The following is a 19,481-nucleotide window of genomic DNA, read 5'->3' as shown; positions in this document are numbered from 1 at the left end:
TGGATGGGGCAGCAGGGAGGGGAAAGGGCCACCCCCCGTGCTCCTCAGCCCCTGTGGTGTTCCCAGCTCTGCTCCCAGCAGACAGAGCTGGGCTGAAGAGGGGTCCTGAGGCCTGGGGTCACCAGAGCTCGGGCAGTGGCAGTTGGCATCCCCTGCTGGCAAGGGGTGCGCGGGCAGCCCAACTAAGATCTTCCTGTCCCATGCCAAGCGTGATCAAGCAGCACAAGACAATTAAGCCTCACTCAGCATTGAAAGCGATGTGGGTAGCATTCACCTGGGGAGCCAGGAGGAGCTTTTCTGATGAAAACAGGACCACGGCTTGTCCCACCTGACTGACCTGTGTCTTAATTGTGCTTGTTGTTTTCAGGCATTCACGATTCAGGGGCAGTATGCCATCCCTCATCCAGACGTGAGTCCTGCGCATGTAAATTACTCCCTTTTTCTTCCTCTCCCTCTTATTTGTTCTGGGCAACATTTGCTTTCTACAGTTAGCAGTAAAGACACGGCCTAAGGACACCTTTCCTGAACAACACACTGTAGAGCCACGTGTTAGCTCAGCTGCATCTCTTACCTTTTGTAATAATTGCTAGAAAGTACAATGGCCCAGGAACAAATGACAGTTATCTTGTGTTTCTTTGCATGTGATATATTTGAGTTCTTTTAATATGTAATTCTACAGTAATTAGTTAATATTAACAATAGCCATTACATGTAATAACAGTAGAGATGTCATTTATAACCAGTTTGGTTTTTTTTTTCCTCTACGGTAGATTAGAATGAATGATTAAACCTTTTTTTTTCAATATAATTTTAATTAATCCAGTTTTAGAACATGTAAGATGGTTTCTCTGCTCTGAAATAATTCCATTTGATTGGTTAGTTCTAATTTCCCATCCTGCCCTGCAGTTGACCAAGCTTCACCAGTTGGCTATGCAGCATCCCCCCTTTACTCCCCTTGGGCAGACCACCCCTGGTTTCCCTGGTACGTACCCATGACCCCCTGGGGATGTCCTTCTTCTTAACAGCTTTGTTTCCCGTGGTCATTACATCATTTTAATAATAAATGTGGTCAATGACCAGCGATCCTTCTGTTTTTACACATTAATCTCTGTTCTTCCCCTGCCGTGCCTCTGTTACAGTTCCTTTCATCATTACTAAAACGTGCTTTGTTTGTTACATTTAATCAAAACCGCTTCATTTGTGCCATTGGCTAAAAGCCCTGAGTTTCTTTTGTTCAGTCCTTGTAAAGTTATTATGGACCATACAGTATGTACCAGTTGGTCCCGAGTGAAGTACGTGGGCGTGCATCTTGTCAAATTTCCAGTTTGGTAGCATGGTTCAGAAAGAAGCAAACAGAAAAACAGTATGTAATCGTGGTACAGAAATACTGATTAAAGAAATTACAGCGTGCTGAAACTCAAATTCCTTGTAGAGCCAAATGTCTTAAGAGCATCTGTAACCACCACTGCTGGGACAAATGCCTCTCTTTCTACTAGATACGCAGATATAACTACAAAATGCAATGGAAATTTAGTTAAATTAAGGACTGCAAACTTGGTCCATAAAAAGCTGAAGCTGAATTCTTGATTTAAAAGTGAGAAGTCAGTTAACCCTGCAATAAATCATTTTTACTGTACTTCACTACGTGCATGCTTGGCATCTAAAAACTCCACAAAACAGAAGTACCTGTGTACTGGTACATGCTTTGTATGGCAAATAACATTTTATCACATACATCAAATTCTGTGAGTAACTTGATTGTTTTATATTCAATGTAAAATAAGCATATGCAACTCTTAATTGAATGTAAACATAAGTAAACTGTAGGTGAGTCACTTTTTTGTAAGAGTATTTCTTTTCCATCTCTTCTAGTTGGAAATGAGTATTTTTGGCATGTCTTTACAGATAATGGTAATAATAAACACCAAAGACAGAGAAAAGGAGAGAAAGAAACATGACATCCAAAATATACTTTTGTTTCTTCATGATGTATCTGATAAAATATCTACAAGTAATACTAAGTTGCCTCTCCTAGCTTTATATTTTCCTTATTCTTGTCATTAATATGCTGCTCCTTAATCTTTTCCTGGTTATATTTGTGAGATGTACATTTCTGTAATGTTACTGTGTGTGAGAGCAGTAATTCCGTTTTTCCTGAGCATTTTCCTTTTGTCCACCCAATTTACAAACAAATGTATGCAGCTTAGAGTATTTTGTACACTTCCCTTCAAAAATTACCCTTCCCAACATTTCTTCAGCAACTAATCCCACATATAATTTCCAAATTTTCCTAGGTTAATTTCCTCATCCTTATTTTAATTTATTAATTTTTCATTTTCATATCTATGTATTTTGTTCTGCTAGTTGTTCGTTTGACTTCCACTTTCATTTTCCGTATTCTAGAACTCCTGGTAGAGAGGTCAAATTTCAGCCATCCATTAATTTCTTAATTGATGTGTTCAGAACAAACTTCAGAGACTATTTTTAGGGGAAACCCCTTCATTTTCAGGAAGCTTTTTATGACCTTGTGGAGTCTCATGTGACATTTGTTGCTTTGGTGGGTTAAAGGTTAATTAACATAAGACTCATTTAAAATTAGTCCAGCCCTCTGAGTTTTGCATCTCTTGCTTTCTTTTCTGTTTCGCTAGCAGTTCTCTATTTTTCTTTGCTCCTCTCTCTATTTTTTTTTTTCCTTCTTTCTGTATGTTTCCTTCTTTAAAATATCATTTGTTGTGTCTTGCCCTTCTTGCAAGCAACTGGCGTAACATTTTCCCTCTGTCCCCTGAATAGGACTGGATGCCACTACTCCAACCAGTTCCCATGAACTTACTATTCCCAATGATGTAAGTGGACCAATAGTCAGTATCACTTTCTCTTCTCTCGCTCCTCTGCCACTGGAGAGGAAAACCTCTCATCTTTGGCTGATTTGTAAACACTAGTCCCCAGAATAAACTGTATGGCATTTAGTCTGGTGGGGAGGGGCTATTAGGGGTTAGTGAAACGCTGGACAGAAGCAGCAGAAGTGACTGTCCCCTCTTGTGTCAGGCCTCCAGCGATGCTGGTTTAGTTGCACGATGGTGCCAGCGCTGCGGTGCTTCACCGGCTTCGTTAAAGCCTGGGTGCCTGCTGCTTACAGTGGTCTTAGACGAGTTATCAAAGTCCATCTCTCAGGTGGCACTACCACGGGCGGTCTCAGCAGAAAGGCTAAAAGGGGTGGGAAAATGTGCTCTGTGTTGGGCTGGAGTCCTCCGTGCCAGGGGGTGGAGAGCTTGCCACGCGACGGCTTGTGCTCTGCCGGTCTCCGCTGCACCCCGCACTTAGATATCTGAGATGGCGTTTTTCCTGAGCAAAAAAGCTACTTCAGTTAAGTAAAGGTGCAATGTAAGGGTTTATTTGGAAAACAAGGGCTAAAAACATTTCTGCTCCAGCAATTCTGGACCGGCAGTGATCGACAGACCCAGTCTCCATGAGCAATACGGTGCTGAATCTTAAAACAGCTACTCAAAAAGCTCAAATGATAAGCTGCGTGTCATATAAAAATGCCTTCCCATTTGATTCAATTTCATTGCAAACGGGGGGGGAGAGGGTTCAGTTTTCATTACAAATGAGTCACTTGGAAAATGGAAGATTTCCCCTCCAGTAAAAAAAGCTTTCAAGCATGAGTGGGATCACAAATAGCAATTATATTACTTAAGAGATACTTACAACATTGTGTAAGCCCTATTAAACTCAGTGGCAATGATTTACAGTAAGAAAAAAAATACAGAATATCAAAGAAGCGAAGGTGTGAGTGTTGTGATTTCGTAAGCTTTCTGTTACTTGGGAGATGCCCTGCTGATTTATCAGTACCTGCTTTACAGTCTAATTAATTGTATGTTGAGAATTTTATGGGAGCACCCTATTTATCCTTACAGTGCAAGTTTTCTAATCTCACTTTCAGGCAGATGTTGCTCTTGTCATCAGCGATATAAATCCAAGGTCACTCTTCTGACTTCGCTTCTTTCAGGGTTCATACTGGAGAAGGAGAGGGAGAAAGTTGGCCTTGTGTCCTGTAGTACAGTAGAAAATTTTTTAAAAAATCAGTTTCTCATCCAGGAGGTATTAAATGCCCCAGCTCAGCACTATGCTCTGAAAAGCAAAAACACATCTGTGCATTGTTTCTAATAGAAGATTTTTCTGGCTACGCAGTGCGTGTCTTGCTGTTGTTGCTAAAGGAGCAAAACCAAGGCCAAAATGGGGTTAGGCTTAGAAACAGCCTGCAGGGGCTCTACAGGTGGTGAAAAGGAGTTGTGATGGTCGTATGGTGTCAAGGTGTGCATTAAAGGACCGAAAGGCGTTAGTGCTGCCCACGTGTGCTGCGTGTGTGCATGCGTGTGCGTGTGTGTGTGCACACTCAGTGCTGCAGTGCCAGCGCAGAGGGGAGGAAGGGCATCAGGGGCTGCTTGGGAATTTTGCAGGGGGAAAAACAGCTTCCTTGTGCATCTCCCCGAGGCATTCACTCTGCCTGTGCCCCGGGCCGTCAGCGGTGCCCTGCCAGGCTGTCCTCGGGCTGCAGCAGCAAGAGGGTACCATCCCTGGGGTCTCCCAGTGTAACCGTGCATACCGGTGTCCTGCGGCCCCATCACCGCTGCAGCAAGGCTACTCTCTGGGCAGCCCAGTGCCAAAAATGAGGAGATGAGGGAGATGAAGGGACATGGGGCAGAGAGGGAGACAAGTGAAGAGGCACCAGCACCCGTGTTTCGTGTGTGCCCTGTCAGTCAGATGCTGTGCACGGAGGGAGGTCAGGGAGAGAGGCAACAGCAGTTGTGCAGCAAAGCTTGCATGGGTAACTTGACTTCGCTTTCCCGATAAGTGTCTCCTAGTCCCAGTTTTGATAGACAGGCAGTCGGTGTGGCACAGCAATTATTTATCTGGTTGAAGGTGAAGAAAGCTGCAGGCCCTGGCACAGGGCTGTGGTGCAGCCCTGAGGCTGCAGGTGGCCAGTCCCCTGCCTGCCCCGACTCCAGGGATTCCCTGTGCTGCATGAGTCCCCCGGCTTTCTGATCGTATGTGCTCATGTGTGCAAAAATCCAGCACTCATGAGAAGAACATGAGACTTGCAAACATCTACATGCTTTGCAGCTACCAGAGAAGTCAGTGTATATCTACGTGTGCTACACTTTTACTTACTTTTTAAAAACAAGATAATGATAAGCACGTAAAGCTAAAGCCTCAGTAAGAATCTGATGGAGCAACATCAGATATAAAGAGAATAAGGAGCTCAGACTTTAGCCTAGCCTACAGAAAGTAGATATTAATAGCCATTTACAATTTGCATAGCTTCATATTAAAACAAATTTTCCTCACTCCCTCTGGCATTAAGGCAGTGACAATTTTTTTTTAATGTTATTAATAATTCCTGTAACAACATCATGCTACTTTCTTCATATGGTATGTTGATAACTGCAATTAATCTGTTGTTCAATAACAAAGAGATACCGGAGAACAAAGAAATGCATTTTACAGAAAGTTATTTTCTACATGCTAAAAGCTGAGGCTTCCTTTCCAAATAATGAATTCAGAAGATTTGCCTTTCTAGGTTTTCTCAAACTAACTTCTGCGTGTCTCCAAAAAGAGAACAGAGAGGACATTTCTCCACGTCCCTCTCAGAAGTCACTTTGACCCTTATCTAGTATCTCCTTTTCCTCATCAAAACCTCTTATAGGGGCATTTGATTGCCTCTCTTCCCTTGCTGGGATCTTGTCTGGCCTTCCTCTGCTGCTTAAGTTACACAATATGTGTGTTTCACATAAATCCCAGAATAAATAGTGGCATTAACAGTGGCAGGTCCTTAGGGGAACGGAAGGGATGGTATCCCTGGGTGTAGCTGACTGGGCACAGATAACAGATGTTTTAAGATTTCATGATCCAATCCCCCAAAATGCCCATTGACAGTAAATGAACAAACCAATAATAAAAAAAAGAATCCGTCTCATTAAAAATTATGCCTATATGTGGGAGAAACAGGCAGAGGCAAGTAACAGGAAAAGAACTTCTCCCTCAGAAAGCACCAAGAACATTTTAAGAAAGCTTTAAATCTGATCAATACTCCATAGAAACAGAAATGTCAATCCATCCAAGTTGGAAATCGCATACTGAAGAACTGCCTTTATTTCTCCATTGGAGCCAGAAGTACTTCCCTGCAAACAACAGAGGGGGACCTACATGTGCAAAATGCTCTCAGAGCAGCTCACAGTGAAATCCAATGTCGGCTTCACATGATGCTCCAAGGAGGTCCGCGTGGCACTGCCGCTTCCGCCAGCTGACCGCTATGAGGACTGGGCTCTCATCTCTGCAGATCCCCAATCCATCATCTGCTCGGGGAAGAACTGTCCTCCTTAAGGAGAACATAAGGGCAGCATCCAATCCTAGCTGTGACTTCCAGCAAGGCCACCCAACACCTACACGTTACAGGAAAAGTTCACCTCGCCCTCCTTACAGCCCTCTTCTTCCAGAAAAGTCCTGAGAACAAGTGCCGTGTTCTTATAAAACTAAGCTGCAGGCTAAGTCCATCCCTGGCTCAGAAACTTTCCAGTTGTATGAGAGGGTTTAACAGCAATGGTTAGGCAAAGACTTAATAATCCACACACGACATGCTGGGAAAGGTCCTGCAGTAGTGTAAGTCAAAGCACTTCTACTGAAGGCAAGGAACCTATGGATTCAACCTCAATAAATTTTACCTTATTGCTGAGAGCCTCCCATGTGATAGAGAAATAATGACCAGAGCAAAAATACAGAATTAATCAGATTCTGTCCATTAGCAATGTTTAGGGGGATGTGTTATCAAAAAAAAGCAATTTTCATCATTTTTTTATATGTTTGCACATGGCCTGATTTTTATCACCCCTTAAACTAAGAAAATGGCATTTGATTCCTCAAGTAGACCTGTCCATATGAGGTTAAGAGTCAGTAGAAAGATTTTGCAGACTTACTTAATATCCATCAGAAGCAAAGTGAGACCATTTGTGGGACAAGGCACTATTTAGCATTAAAAGTAGTTCCCCCCAGAACCACCTACTGCTCACTTTAGGGAACAGGATAGGAACTGGCAGTGGGCCCTCAATAAATTGAAATGCACACAAATCTGCAGAGTCATTTGGGTTACAAAACAAGTAATAAGAGGGCTCATTTCTGAACATGTTTTCTCTGTTTTCTATACGCCTTCTTGCAAAGCCTATGAAATTGTTATAGTCCAGATTTTGCATTATCCTGGCAAGGGAAGTGAAGTTTATTATTATTATTGTTGTTGTTTTTTTAAGAAGTACAGAGTATTTAAGCATCTCTTTCCAGGCCCTGCAGTAAGTCTGTAAAGAACTGTAATCATGCCTCAGTAGATTATTTCTCCCTATAGAGTACTCTGCCCCAGCATTTTTAACTAAAAAAATAAACCCAAACCTGGAACTAAGAAAGCCTTTATGAAAAGTGATTGAAGAGTCTCCTTCATGATGAGCACCTGCGTGCTCAACTAATGCAGAGGCTTTGCCAAAGCCAATGGACTTGCTCTGGGTTGGCAGCGGGGAACCAAGGGCAACCATGTGTACCTATGGACAGGTATGGTCAACCCCTCTGCTTTGGACAGCAGATACCAAGTTGCAGAGGCTAATTCCTTGGCCCTTTTTACCAGCACTACATTCATTATAAGAAAGGAATCTGATTTTTTTAACCAGCATTTAAAAAGAAAGTGAGCTCCATGCCGCTTCCTGTGACAAGCAATACTCTGCAGCATTGGACTTGGATAATAAACCAAAAACTAAAAGTCTGATGGCTCCCAGTGCTGCGCAGAAGTAATGCAGTGTGATGGACATGGAGGAACAAACCTGTAGGAAACACCCAGCAGAAAACTGTTATTATTAGGCTCTGTCAGTGAATTTTGCATTACGGGAAATAATATATATAGTTAGTATTTATATTTAGCATTATGGGAAAGAAAAAAAATGGAAGAGAGGGACCTGAACCAGAGATGGCATAGATGGTATTGGGAGAAACTATCAGCATCAAGAGTTTGGGGTGGGAGGAATCACAGTAGATCTTCCAGTCCCACCCTTTAAGAATCCAGACTCCCGATTCAGTCCTGTCTACATTGGTACCAGCAGAACTTTACTGAAGGACTAAAACTAGAAAAAGGCAAAAAGCAGAATCCATGTTTTAGGGTTGGTTTGTTTGGACTTTTTTTTGGCATAAGGAGAAATGAGGTACAGTGACGTAGGGGAAGACAGATTGGAAGCGGTGTAGAGAAAGTGAAAAGGGAACAGTTTTTACCTGGCGCTCACAGTCCAAGAAGGAGGGGACGTCAGCTGAAATTTTGAGGTGTACGGACAAATGGTGATACTTACACACAATACAAGAGCAAGCTCTGGCCCTTCTTGGGCAGCAGAAGCAGAAATAGGTTCAAAAAGAAATTGTCAGACAGATGGATTATTGAGCATAAAGGCAGAGATACCAGCAGCTGCTCAGGTAGTCTGTAAGCCTTAGGTGGGAATTTGGGATACCAGTGGAAACTTTTACCTCGCACTGGTTTTATGCTTTTTTTTTTTGTAAGCCTAAGCCTGTGCTACTGCCACAATCAGAGACAAGCTGCTGTGCTCGGTGCACATCTGACCCGAGCTGTTCTGCTCAAGTCTTGAGAGAGTTAAAATATATATGCATATACATATACATATTATGTGTGTGTGCGTGTGTATGTATATATGTGTATATTATATATATTATATATATTTTTAGTATACGTATTATACTATAGTGCTTGGTATAGTCTGTAGTAGGTTCGGCTCCTGTCTCACATGGGCCAGCTTTATCACTTTTAGTTTCTGGAGAATTTCCTCTTGATTTATTCTGTAAGTGAGAGTAAGGCTCACTGTATGTTGAGCAAGCAGGTGAGCATCAAAAATAATGCAGCACCTAAAGTCCTTGAAAACGGCTATACATTTACTGCCCTCCACGTTCCCTAACTCCATCTACTGAGCTTGGAAAAGCAGTGAACCCATGTCTCTGAAACACGCAACGTTGCGTGCAAGGTAGCAACTTTCAAAGTCTGGGGAAGCTTGCTTTTGTGGTGAGGGACTTTTGTGGGACTGAATTACACATAGGCTGCCAAATCATGTGAAATGCTGGCTGTGGCAGAAGGAAATGCTGGCAGCCTCCATTCCTGTTGGCCATTTCAAGCCACTCCGATATCTGGGGGAACGACTCTGGTTAGCAGTCACGTAAAGACGACCTAAGGTTTTTCCCCACTCTGTGCTCCGTTCTGCTTTTGCAGTAGTGAACGCTTCTGACCAGATTTGGGTAAATTACAACTACAATATGGCATGCAGATGATTCATGGGAACAAAATTATGGAAGTCCGTCACCAGGTTTTAACAGATAAGAGTAGATCTAGTGCTGCCAGCTTTGCTGTACGATGATGCTCTGGTAGGACTGCTTTTGCCTCCCTCACGCTGATGGCATACTTTGATAAAAACCGAACCCCACCACTGGCTGGCTCTGGTGCTACCACCTGTGCTCTGTAGCTCTCCTCACCTTCACTGCCTGTGGATCGCAGAGGCCAGTCAGATTGAGGTGTAGGAAGCGGACGCTCAGGGGTGCCTGTGCTGCTAACAACTAGCGTATGCAGGCACATCGCTGTGCGCACAGAGACAGGCTAGAGGCTTCCTGATGAAGCTGAGGTATAGTCCTCTGCACTGGCACGTGCAGTCACACACTAAGGTCCTCGGGATAAGGACAGGGAGCTCAGCGAGGCCCTCCTGTTTGAACAGGATGGGAAGTCCTGTGTGCATTTCCCAAAACCCCGTTTTTCGCCCTCGTGGGTCCTCCTCTTGTGCTTAGTCTCTGTTTCAGCTATCCGGGTACCTGCTTTGGCTTTCTGCTTGCCCCTCGGCATGAAGCAAGGATTATGTTGCGGGGGGGGGGGGGGGGGGGGGGGGGGGGGGGCAGGTTGTCTTCCAAATATCTAAAATGTGAATTTGTTTCTGGCAAGATAATCCAAGTACTACAGTACCAGAAAGGGTAACACATCAGGGCCTGAAGCAGCGGGAAGGGTGGGAGGGGAAGGCAGCCTCTGCATCTTGGCACGTCCTTCTGCCAAACTGTCAACATCATCCCAGTGTCAACAGACCTGTAGAGCAAAGTTTCCATTTTCTACCTGTTCTGGCCATTGCTGAGCTTCTCAGCCCCCATCCTTCCTTAATGCAAAACAAAAGTTCCCCCTCCTCACCCTTACAGAAGCCACAACAACATCTCAGCCTCAGCTGCTTGCTTGGTGCCCACTTGCTCTTGAGGGCTCCCTGTGCCGGAGGAGCAACACCCTGACACAGCTACCACGCTCCCGCACCCCAGCTGCAGCCGTTACGTGTGCTACCAAACACTTTCTCGAGGTCTTGCACACAGCTTCCAAAAGCTTGTGACTCCACCAAGAGCATTTAAACAATCAATCATCTTTAAAACACTGTTAATTGAAGATAACACCAATGCCATTTTACCAAATAAACTGAGGGGATCTAGGGAGACACAGAGAGGCAACTCAGGCTCAGTTTTATTCCAGAAATAGGAGTTTTGGTAAGTTTCTGTAAAGGAACAAAGACAAATTTCAGTCTCTTCTACGCCTGCTTCTGCCTGCAGTTACAGAGCTGTAAATCCCACTGACGTTAATAGCGCAGTACCTGGCCAAGCGAGGGCCACGTGTGCCCAGGGAGGGCTAGGACTAGCAGCGCACCGGTCCAGTGCAGAGCCGCGCGGCGGCAGCCGTGGGTGGCCAGCCTGACTTCCAGCTGCTCTTCTTGGCTTGCTGCTGCCACTGGCAAGTCAGGCGGGGCTGCATTTTGTATTCATCAACACCACGGCACGCTGTCATTTTCTGCCACGGAAGACAGCTAAATAATCTGATATTGAGTTGATAAGCATGTAGCAGTGAAACTTGATTGAAAGACATATGACCACAGAGCCAATAGACCGCACTAGTTATTCCTTCCAAACAGCACAGCAAAAATCTTTTGTTTTGATATTGAGTCTTTCATAACCATGTTTTTATCAATACTACAGATTGCAGTTAAGTGGTTTTTGCTCGTGTCTGTGGCACTAATCTCAGTCTTTGTCCCGCTCCAGTTAATAGGCTGCATTATTGGCAGACAAGGCAGTAAGATAAATGAAATCAGGCAGATGTCAGGAGCGCAGATCAAGATTGCTAATGCCACAGAAGGCTCCGCAGAACGACAAGTTACAATCACAGGATCCCCTGCAAACATCAGCTTAGCACAGTACCTCATTAATGCAAGGTAAGTTTGCTTTGTAAGTGATAATGCTTCTGCAAGATTGCTCTGCCTGCTCTCCAGCAAATGTCTGTCCTGGATAGATCCAGAAAGTTGCTTTGCAGTGTCCATTTTGCATAGTATTATTCAATTCCTAATGATTTGTAAAGCCTGTATCATTAGAACTTGTGTTTGCTGTTGGTTTGTATGGAAAGCAGCTTAACCGGGTGCAATTCCAGGTACATGTTGAATGACAAAAGCTGAACATTGGCACCCATCTAAAATATAGGTGGATAAATTAAATGACAATCATAAATTCTTTAGAAGAAAATACTTCTAATAGACCCATTTTACTGTCCTAAATGGCAAATATAGTGAAACAGATTGCAAAGCAGATTTAATTTACTAACTGGAAATTGCCACTCAGAGTTGATATTAAACTGACATTTGGTTGCTAAAGGGGCACGGGATTTATGTTTTCAGAGACAGCATCACAATTTGTAAAAAGCATTCCCTAATGAGACGGGGTGAGACTATTTGCTTCTCCACTTCTCAGTGCCAGAATTAATGAAAGCACTGGCTGTTTAGCTAAGCTATTGCGACTGCTTAAGTCTCTACCAGTTTTGATATGATTATTTAGAAAAATATTAAAATTGATACCACCTTTATTTGCAGTTATCCTGAGAAGATAGTGCAATGGAGATAGTGCTGTCTCATAGATCTACTTGTAAATGATGGATGGAGACTATATTGTGGGGAGGGAGAGTAGCTACATATTTTATTGCTTTTTTTTTCCTTTTCTTCCCCCTCTCCCCCCAAATACTGTGATACAAATCAAACTTGGCGTTTAACTATGTTTGCTGTTAAGGTAGTACAAAGTATGTGATTTATATGGGGGGGGCTGTAGTCATAGCAGCTCTACAGTCTCCTATGGTCCAACCTCCTCTCCAGCCCAGTTCTGTAGTGCACCAAGCCACTGTAAATGTCTTAATGGAGGAAAAGAATGTTTGTGCAGCTCTATGTTACAGCAAACAAAAATATTACTTTTTATAATTCCGTTTGAAAATAGTTTCCTAGGGAAAGATATATTGAGGGGTGGCGTTGTAAAGCTTAAGCTAAGCCGATTCCAGAATCCTAAAACAACCTACAGATCTTTTGATTTATATATTATTTGTAGCAAATATAAGTCACTTCCGTAAGCCCTGTAATCAAATAAAAATGTGTTCCCTCCTTTAACCCTTAAGGATATGTTCTTCTCTTGGTGTTCAGGGATTCCCCACACATCGAGACGAGAATAGACCCCTTCATTTTTAGTTGCACAAACACCATATGGCATGCACCTGGATCTCAGAAGATAACAATTTAAGATCTTCAAGACAGCTAAAGCATGCAAATAAAATAATGCACTTATTAATGGAGCTGCAGTGAGCTGCTCACCAGAGACAGAAACTCTAGTGAACAAACCTGTTTGACTCACTTTAGAAAAGCCTGTGAACTCTCACACTTCTGTTTATTACTGTTTAATGATTCTTTTGATGGAATGGGATATATATGAGGTCTTTTAACATACTTTTGCAAAGAAGAAAACTTCTCAGCAGTCATATACCACGGATACTCTATATCTATACCCTGTGAAACAGAAACAAAGTACTTTCTTCCTGTTGAATTTCTAGATAGAAGTCATTTGTTACCATCATCTACAATAAACCATCCTATATTATTATGTACCATGTGTTGAAACTGTATTTAGATGAAGTGACTTCATTTGTAAATGAAGACTCTTAAAGTAATGTATAATAAATTAAGCTCTAAGGTAACATAGGACATTAAGGTGGCTTTTTCATTTTAAAAAGTGACGCTGTTCCAGATTTCTCCTTTCGCAAGCGAAATCCCTGTCCAGTAAGGTGCCACCGCAGCAGCAGTGCTAGTTCGCAGTCACACTGGAGGAAGAACGGAGAAACTTTCAGGCAAGAGGGAGGTCTGCTCTAGCTGGGGTTTAGGTGCTCGGGCAGGCTTTTGAGAGGCAGATCTAGGCTGCTGCTGCCCACGCACGCTGGGAGCCACTTTCAGTGTTTGTCAGTTCTAAACCTGTCACAAGTACTGCCGCCTCTGTTAAAGATGTTGGCATGAAATAAACAGTGTTGGGGAAGAGCTGAGTACAGCACCTAGACTGCCCAAGGTATAGTCTGGTATGTCAAAATAATAAATAAAAGCCATATAAGCATTCAGGGTTAGGTGGACTTTTTCTTTTCTCTCCCCCACAAGATCTGTCATTCTCATGGATTTGGTTTCCAGGGCCAGTATTTCTGCAAAAATCAGTGTCTCACAGCAGCATAGGATGTAAGGAAAAAAAGCTATTCATTGTATTCCTGAAACAATCTGTGTGTATCTTTAAACTATCCTCCAACCAACGCTGCCATCTATATAATAATTTATCAAGTTGTTTTAAGACTTCTGTTGCAATCTGGTGTTGAATATGTACATAATATACTCTAAATTATAGATATATAAATACGTTGATACAATATCAAGTCAGAGATTTAAATCTTTCTAAAGTATTGTTTTGATTCTGTATTGATCACCTGAGCGCTGACCTCTGTGGAAGTATCTTTTGTTCCTGTAAAATCTTCTGTCTCTTAACTGGTCTCCATTGTAGTAACTGGATTTTCATTATCCAGCTCCATCTTCTAGCTTTTATTAAGCATGAACTGCAGTTTAGGTTTCCTGTGTAATATTTGACTGTGGATTATAAACGAATTGTAGCCAGCAGCACTTGCTCCTTGTTGAAGAGCAGTTTCCTGAAGATATGTTTCACTGCCATTTTGATGAGAGGTTCATTCACAGAGCAAACAGGACCACCAAAGCCACACTTGAGCTTTATTCCTTTCACCAGTTTTGGGTAATGCAGGATGTGGCCTTCAGATATTCATAAAGCGTAGCTCTTCAAAGGGACAGTGTAAAATTGGCACCATGAAACTTTGTATGAAGGCTGCCTCATCCGCTTTCACATTTAATTTTATTGCATCTACAATTGGCTTGGGAAACTGCCGCTGTCACAAGACGGCTGATAGCTAACCTGATGTACTTTCACCTTATGCATTACCACCAGTAATAAATGTGAAGCAGGGCAAATTATTGCTTTAGTCGTATCTGTGCGAGTACACCAGAGATAGGGAGTTTGAGTGGCTGCTACCAACACCAGGATTTAGCCTGTGGGATCTATTCTCCCTGCTGGTGAAGGAAAAAGCTCAGGCTCAAATACTCATCAGTAAGGATTTTTTGTTTTTGTTAAATGCAAAGTAGGCAAATTTGGAGTCACTGAAACACTGAGTCCTACATTATCTTTCTATATGGCTCCCTCCCAGAACAATACTGAGTTCAAAATATTTAAAAAATCCAACTGTATAAACTGAGTTTTTAAAAACCTACTAAGGTATCACCATGTAACCCCTGGACCCCAAGTCAAGCATGTACGCTGGAGCTGGATCCACCATTTCAGTGGATAGAAACAAGTATTCTTGATGTAAATCCTGCCGTGTGAGTAGATTGCAAGTAGCACAGCTAACAGCACAAGGATGCTCTTCCCTCTGCTGCAGAGGTTAGAAAAATTCTAAGATGCTCATCCACGGGACAGATAAACACCGCAGGGTAGGAAAGCCAAAGCTTTACCTCCTGCAAACGGGTCTGCATTTCATGCACTTGCTCTCCTCCCCTCCCAGCCCCTCAGAGAAGACGTGCGCCTTCCAACTCCCCAGCAAAAGCCAACGAGGAGTTAATACTCCAAGAGCCCTCTTTCTTTTGCGGGGAGGAGAGGAGCTCGGTGCTCAAGCGTTTCCTTCTCTCCCCTCCACTCTCCTCTCCCTGGCTCAGACCCCGCTTCAGGTATCCCTTAGACTCACCGTCAGCAGCGGTGTTCTGGGCAGCTTTAGTCCAAAGTCTCCATCCCCTGTAGAGTGCTGGTTCATCACTTGCGTCCTTGCCCTTGCACAAAGTGGGCAGGCCTTCTGGTCGTTGCCTTTCTCTGGCCACGAATAGACCAGGGGCTGTTATTCTCAAAACTGCATGTAAGTCTAAAATGAGGAAAAGCGAGGCTCTCCCAAGCCCTGAGTAGGGCGACCACGCTCCCCTCCCTTGTCCTGGGCAAGGAGCCTGGCTACAGCTGCTCTCCGACCCTGCCCACCCAGCCCCTAGCGCCAAGAGGGACCACCACAAACCCAGCGCTGGGAAGCTTCCCCCAGGCCCGATGGGACCTGATAAGAAAGCAGCAGGTCCTCCAGCAGGCAGGACCTCTGCGCAGCCGGCCGGTCGCGCGGGGTGCTCCGCTCTGGGAGGGAGAAGCTGCTGCAGCTCCTCGGCTCACCTCAGGGGAAAGCCCAGGAGCCTAACAAGTTAGTAATTACTGAAAAAAAAACCAAAACCAAACTTGGAATTAATACCCGTATAACTGTAGCTGGCAAAGATTTTCTAACCCATAGTCCCATTTATATGCTAGGCTGCCATACCTCCCAGCTGCTCACATGCAAAATGCATCCTGAAATTAGTATTTAGCTTGTTTGCTGACCCAAAACGCAGTGCACAAGCTGCAACAAACACATGGCAAAGGGAAGATTTACCTAGCTAAACATTTTGTCATCTGAAAAAAACAACAGGTCCTTGGAATTACTGTATTTTAATGTGTCAACATGTACCGAAAAGCCTAAGTATGTGGGCCAAACTCATCTTGCCTGCCAATGGGTGGAGTTAGACTAAAGCGAAGGTGGTTTGATACCTGCATCCTCCAAAGAGCCCGTCACTGCCTTGGGCTCAGAGGTTGGTTGGGTCAATCTGAACCTCCTCGTGCTGGCGGGGTCCGTCTGACGATGTGTATGTTGTATCCATGTAGTACCTTGTCTGTCAGCTGGTAAGCTCTTTTCTGTTCACTGTAACCATTGCCACAAGCTCAGAAAGGATACTGCTGCTGTGGAAGCCGGGGTGTTTTTCAGTCTTCCTTTTTAGTAATTTCCTTATAATTAGATTGCGTAAATATTTTGTTGCGATTTTAAAAGCAAAAGTCTGGGGAAAGTACAAAATGAAGTGAACACACTGGCTAATCAGGTTTGTTTTATATGAAAAATGCACATTGACCTCACAATGAATGAAATGGAAAACTAACTTTCTAAAAAAAAAAAAAAAACAACCAACCAACCAAACCAAAACTTTATGCCTTAGATGGAAGCAGCAAATCATTGCTCAGTCTCCTCTCATCCTAGCAAAATGACGAAGGGTACTATTTATGACACAAAATTGACAATTTGAAAAAAATTACCAAAACCCCCCGCGTCCCCCCTTCAAAAATACTGTAATTTTGAAAAGCGAAATTCACCATATCAGTGCTGGGGAGTAAACTTCATAGTTATTTTAAGTTTTCTTTTAAGTTTTGTTTTTTCCATCTTTTTGCCATTACCTGCATTCCTTAAATTTCTTTTTTCATATGTAAAATGAACTAGCAAACCCCCCCAACCTCTTCTTTGTTTTGGTTTTTTTTTTGGAAAGAACTTTAAAGTCTCAGTAACGTTTTCGCCATCGAATCATGAAAACCCTTTTGTTATTTCTCTTCTTTAACACATAACATGTTCCTCCTTTGACCCTCATTTTCCCTTTTTTTCTCTCTCTCTCCCCCCTCTCCCTCCCTCTCGTCTGCCCCCCTCGTCCACCGATCTAATCCTGCCCTTTCGTGGTTGCTGTCCCTCCGTCCCTCCCTCCTCCTCCTCCTCCTCCTCCCGGCCCCACCGCCCTGGCTGGACCCTCCCAACCTGTTTGTTCCTCTTCCTCTCTTCGTTTGCAGCTTAGAGATGGCTAAAGTCAGCACCCAGGCCGCTTCCGTCACGACCCCTGTTGACCTCAACATGAACCTCTCTCAGTCTGCCACCCCTACCTCCACCCCCACCTCCATGGCCGTGCTGGCGGCCGCCTCCGCCGTTACCGTCAGTACCCCCCCTCCCCTACCAACTCTGCCAACCACCCACTATGCCGTTCCTGTCTCCAGTCTGCTTGGCATGAAAACTGTCCCACTCCTGGCACTAAATGCCGCGGCCGCCGCGGGGGCCACGGGGAGTTTGTCCGCTTACACTGCCAAAATTCCTTCGACGAGCGGGGTTAAGAAATCTGACCGCCAGAAGTTTGCTCCATATTGAAGGGATGAGACACAATGCAAGCTTTGCCAGCTCTACCAAGAGTCTGTGGTAGATCCTAGTTATCAAGGAAACAATACGGCATCTTTTATTTTCTGTTAAATTGCTAGTGTTAACTGTTGCCGACTCAAGTCGTCTTCCGCTCTCCATAACGACTAACACCCGGGCACCACCTACCAACTAGTTCCAACAGCGGGCAGGTGCCAGCCCGGGGGCTTTCCCCGCCAGCCCAACACTGGCCCTCCGCCGGGGCCGCCGCCGCGGCCAGGGCCAGCCCTCCGGCAGCCCTCCCCGCAGCACGGCAGGGTGCCCCCAGCCCGGCAAGGAGGCACACGGCGAGAAAGAAAAAAACCAGAAACGAGGCAAAATTTTGACAGCCGGGTCCTGCTCCGGCAATACTGCCTGGCATATAAATACAGTTCTGTCCATTTGAAGGGATGCCTCCAACCGCAGAACAATTTTCCGTGGCAGATTGGCACCTCCAATAATTTTTTCTATTGCTAGAGCCTGCAAATCCGGCACTTCTGATGATGGCTAGCGCCCCTGAAATCCCACCTGAAGTGCTGGCCCCCATGGCCACTCTGCTGCTCTCGACAGGCCTGACGACTCCCATCTCCCCTGCCCTGAGCAGGAGATGGGGGCTAGAAAGTCCCGAACCTCAGGTACTTCTATGTACAACAAAAAGAAGCTTTCTGGTCCGAGAAAAACTCCCAAATTTAAATGATTGGAAGACAAGAAAAAAATATCAGGCGCCTGTGCCTTTCCACTCCGTTCTTTTAAAGGGTGCAATAATTTTTCTCTGGTTTGGAAAAACATAATTTTAAGAACTCCACTTTAGGGAGGGAGAGCAGGCTCCTTTTTTTTTGCACTCAGATGTTTTATATATACTGACAAAGTACTTGTTTCTGTAAGTGCTTAATAGCAGGTACCAATTAGACATGCACAGGCACTCTTCTGATACCCCCTCACGCATATATTTTGTTCAGCCAAACGACCATTTTTTCTTGGGTTTCTCTAAAAACATTCCCATTTAACTCACCCCTAATCACGCAATCGGATTGTACTGTAACTACGAATGAAATCTAGTGCTTATCAAAGGACTTTCACAGGTTGCTGCCTGGACAGATAACATCCCTTGAACAAGAACGTAACAACGTTCAGGTTAACTAAAACCAGACACCTAATTGCAGCCAAACCAGAGAGAGCTGGCTGATGTAATGGCTGGTTGCTAGCTGTTGGAACTAGTTTTTAACTGCATTTTCTGTTTGTCCATCCACCTTCTTTTTAATTTCTGTTGCATAACTCAGTAATGCAATATTGTTTTCCTCACCGCTTCCGAATCCAGAATCCCATTCGCCCGCCATGTTCATCCACTTTGCACTCCTTGGACACAAAGCTTTAACAATTGAACTGTATTCAGTGCATTTTAATATAAACTAAAAACACAATGCAAATGCAATACTTTTTAAAACATGGTATTTCAAAGTGTGTTATTATTATTGTATAGGGCTAAGTACTATCTCAGTATTTTGTGTCATTTCTGTATTCTGTGGGCTTTTCTTCACCTTAGTACCTTTGCACTAAGTTTTGTCACTGTAACCATTTGTAGAACTGCCATTGTTACAGTTTGCACTTATCCAAATGGGGTTTTTGGTTGGTTTTGTTGGGGTTTTTGTTTTGTTTTGGTTTTTTTTTTTTTTGTTTGTATATAATGAAGGAAAAACTGGAAATAATGTCAAGGTACCTCAGCTATTTAACAGCTCTAGAAAACTGCTGTAAAATTGTTCTGGACTATTGTAACTGTTTCAATAACTGACATTTAAAAAAAAAACAAACAAGCTACCAACCTCTGTGTGAGAAAACTTGCCTGCATTGAAATGCTGTTCTATGCTGGTTGTACTCAAGTGTTATTTTTTTAATAGTGAGAAGATTTTTTTTTTCTTTTTTTGCCTTTTTTTTTTTTTCTCCTTTTCTTTTCCTCGTTTTTGTTCCTACATTTTAGGCTGTCTTCAGAAGTTACTGGCCTGGGGGC

At 43.7% G+C, this 19,481-nt stretch overlaps 1 protein-coding gene across 1 annotated transcript in view; it reads left to right on the top strand.

Moving 5' to 3' along the window:
* Positions 1-17,452, top strand: part of LOC309596484 (poly(rC)-binding protein 3-like) — a gene marked incomplete at both ends in the record, with an annotated part of 51,208 nt that extends 33,756 nt beyond the window's left edge. Inside the window, 5 exons of the mRNA XM_082324747.1 lie at positions 368-409; positions 907-982; positions 2,791-2,843; positions 11,137-11,306; positions 17,104-17,452. Coding sequence (XP_082180873.1) covers positions 368-409; positions 907-982; positions 2,791-2,843; positions 11,137-11,306; positions 17,104-17,452 — 690 coding nt within the window. The remainder of the gene's footprint in view (positions 1-367; positions 410-906; positions 983-2,790; positions 2,844-11,136; positions 11,307-17,103) is intronic.
* Between the last annotated feature and the right edge of the window lie 2,029 nt (positions 17,453-19,481).

This window comes from Platalea leucorodia (genome assembly GCF_965183815.1).
Source record: "Platalea leucorodia genome assembly, chromosome: 1".
NCBI classification, from domain to species: Eukaryota; Metazoa; Chordata; class Aves; order Pelecaniformes; family Threskiornithidae; genus Platalea; species Platalea leucorodia.
This window is presented reverse-complemented; position numbering and strand designations above follow the sequence as displayed.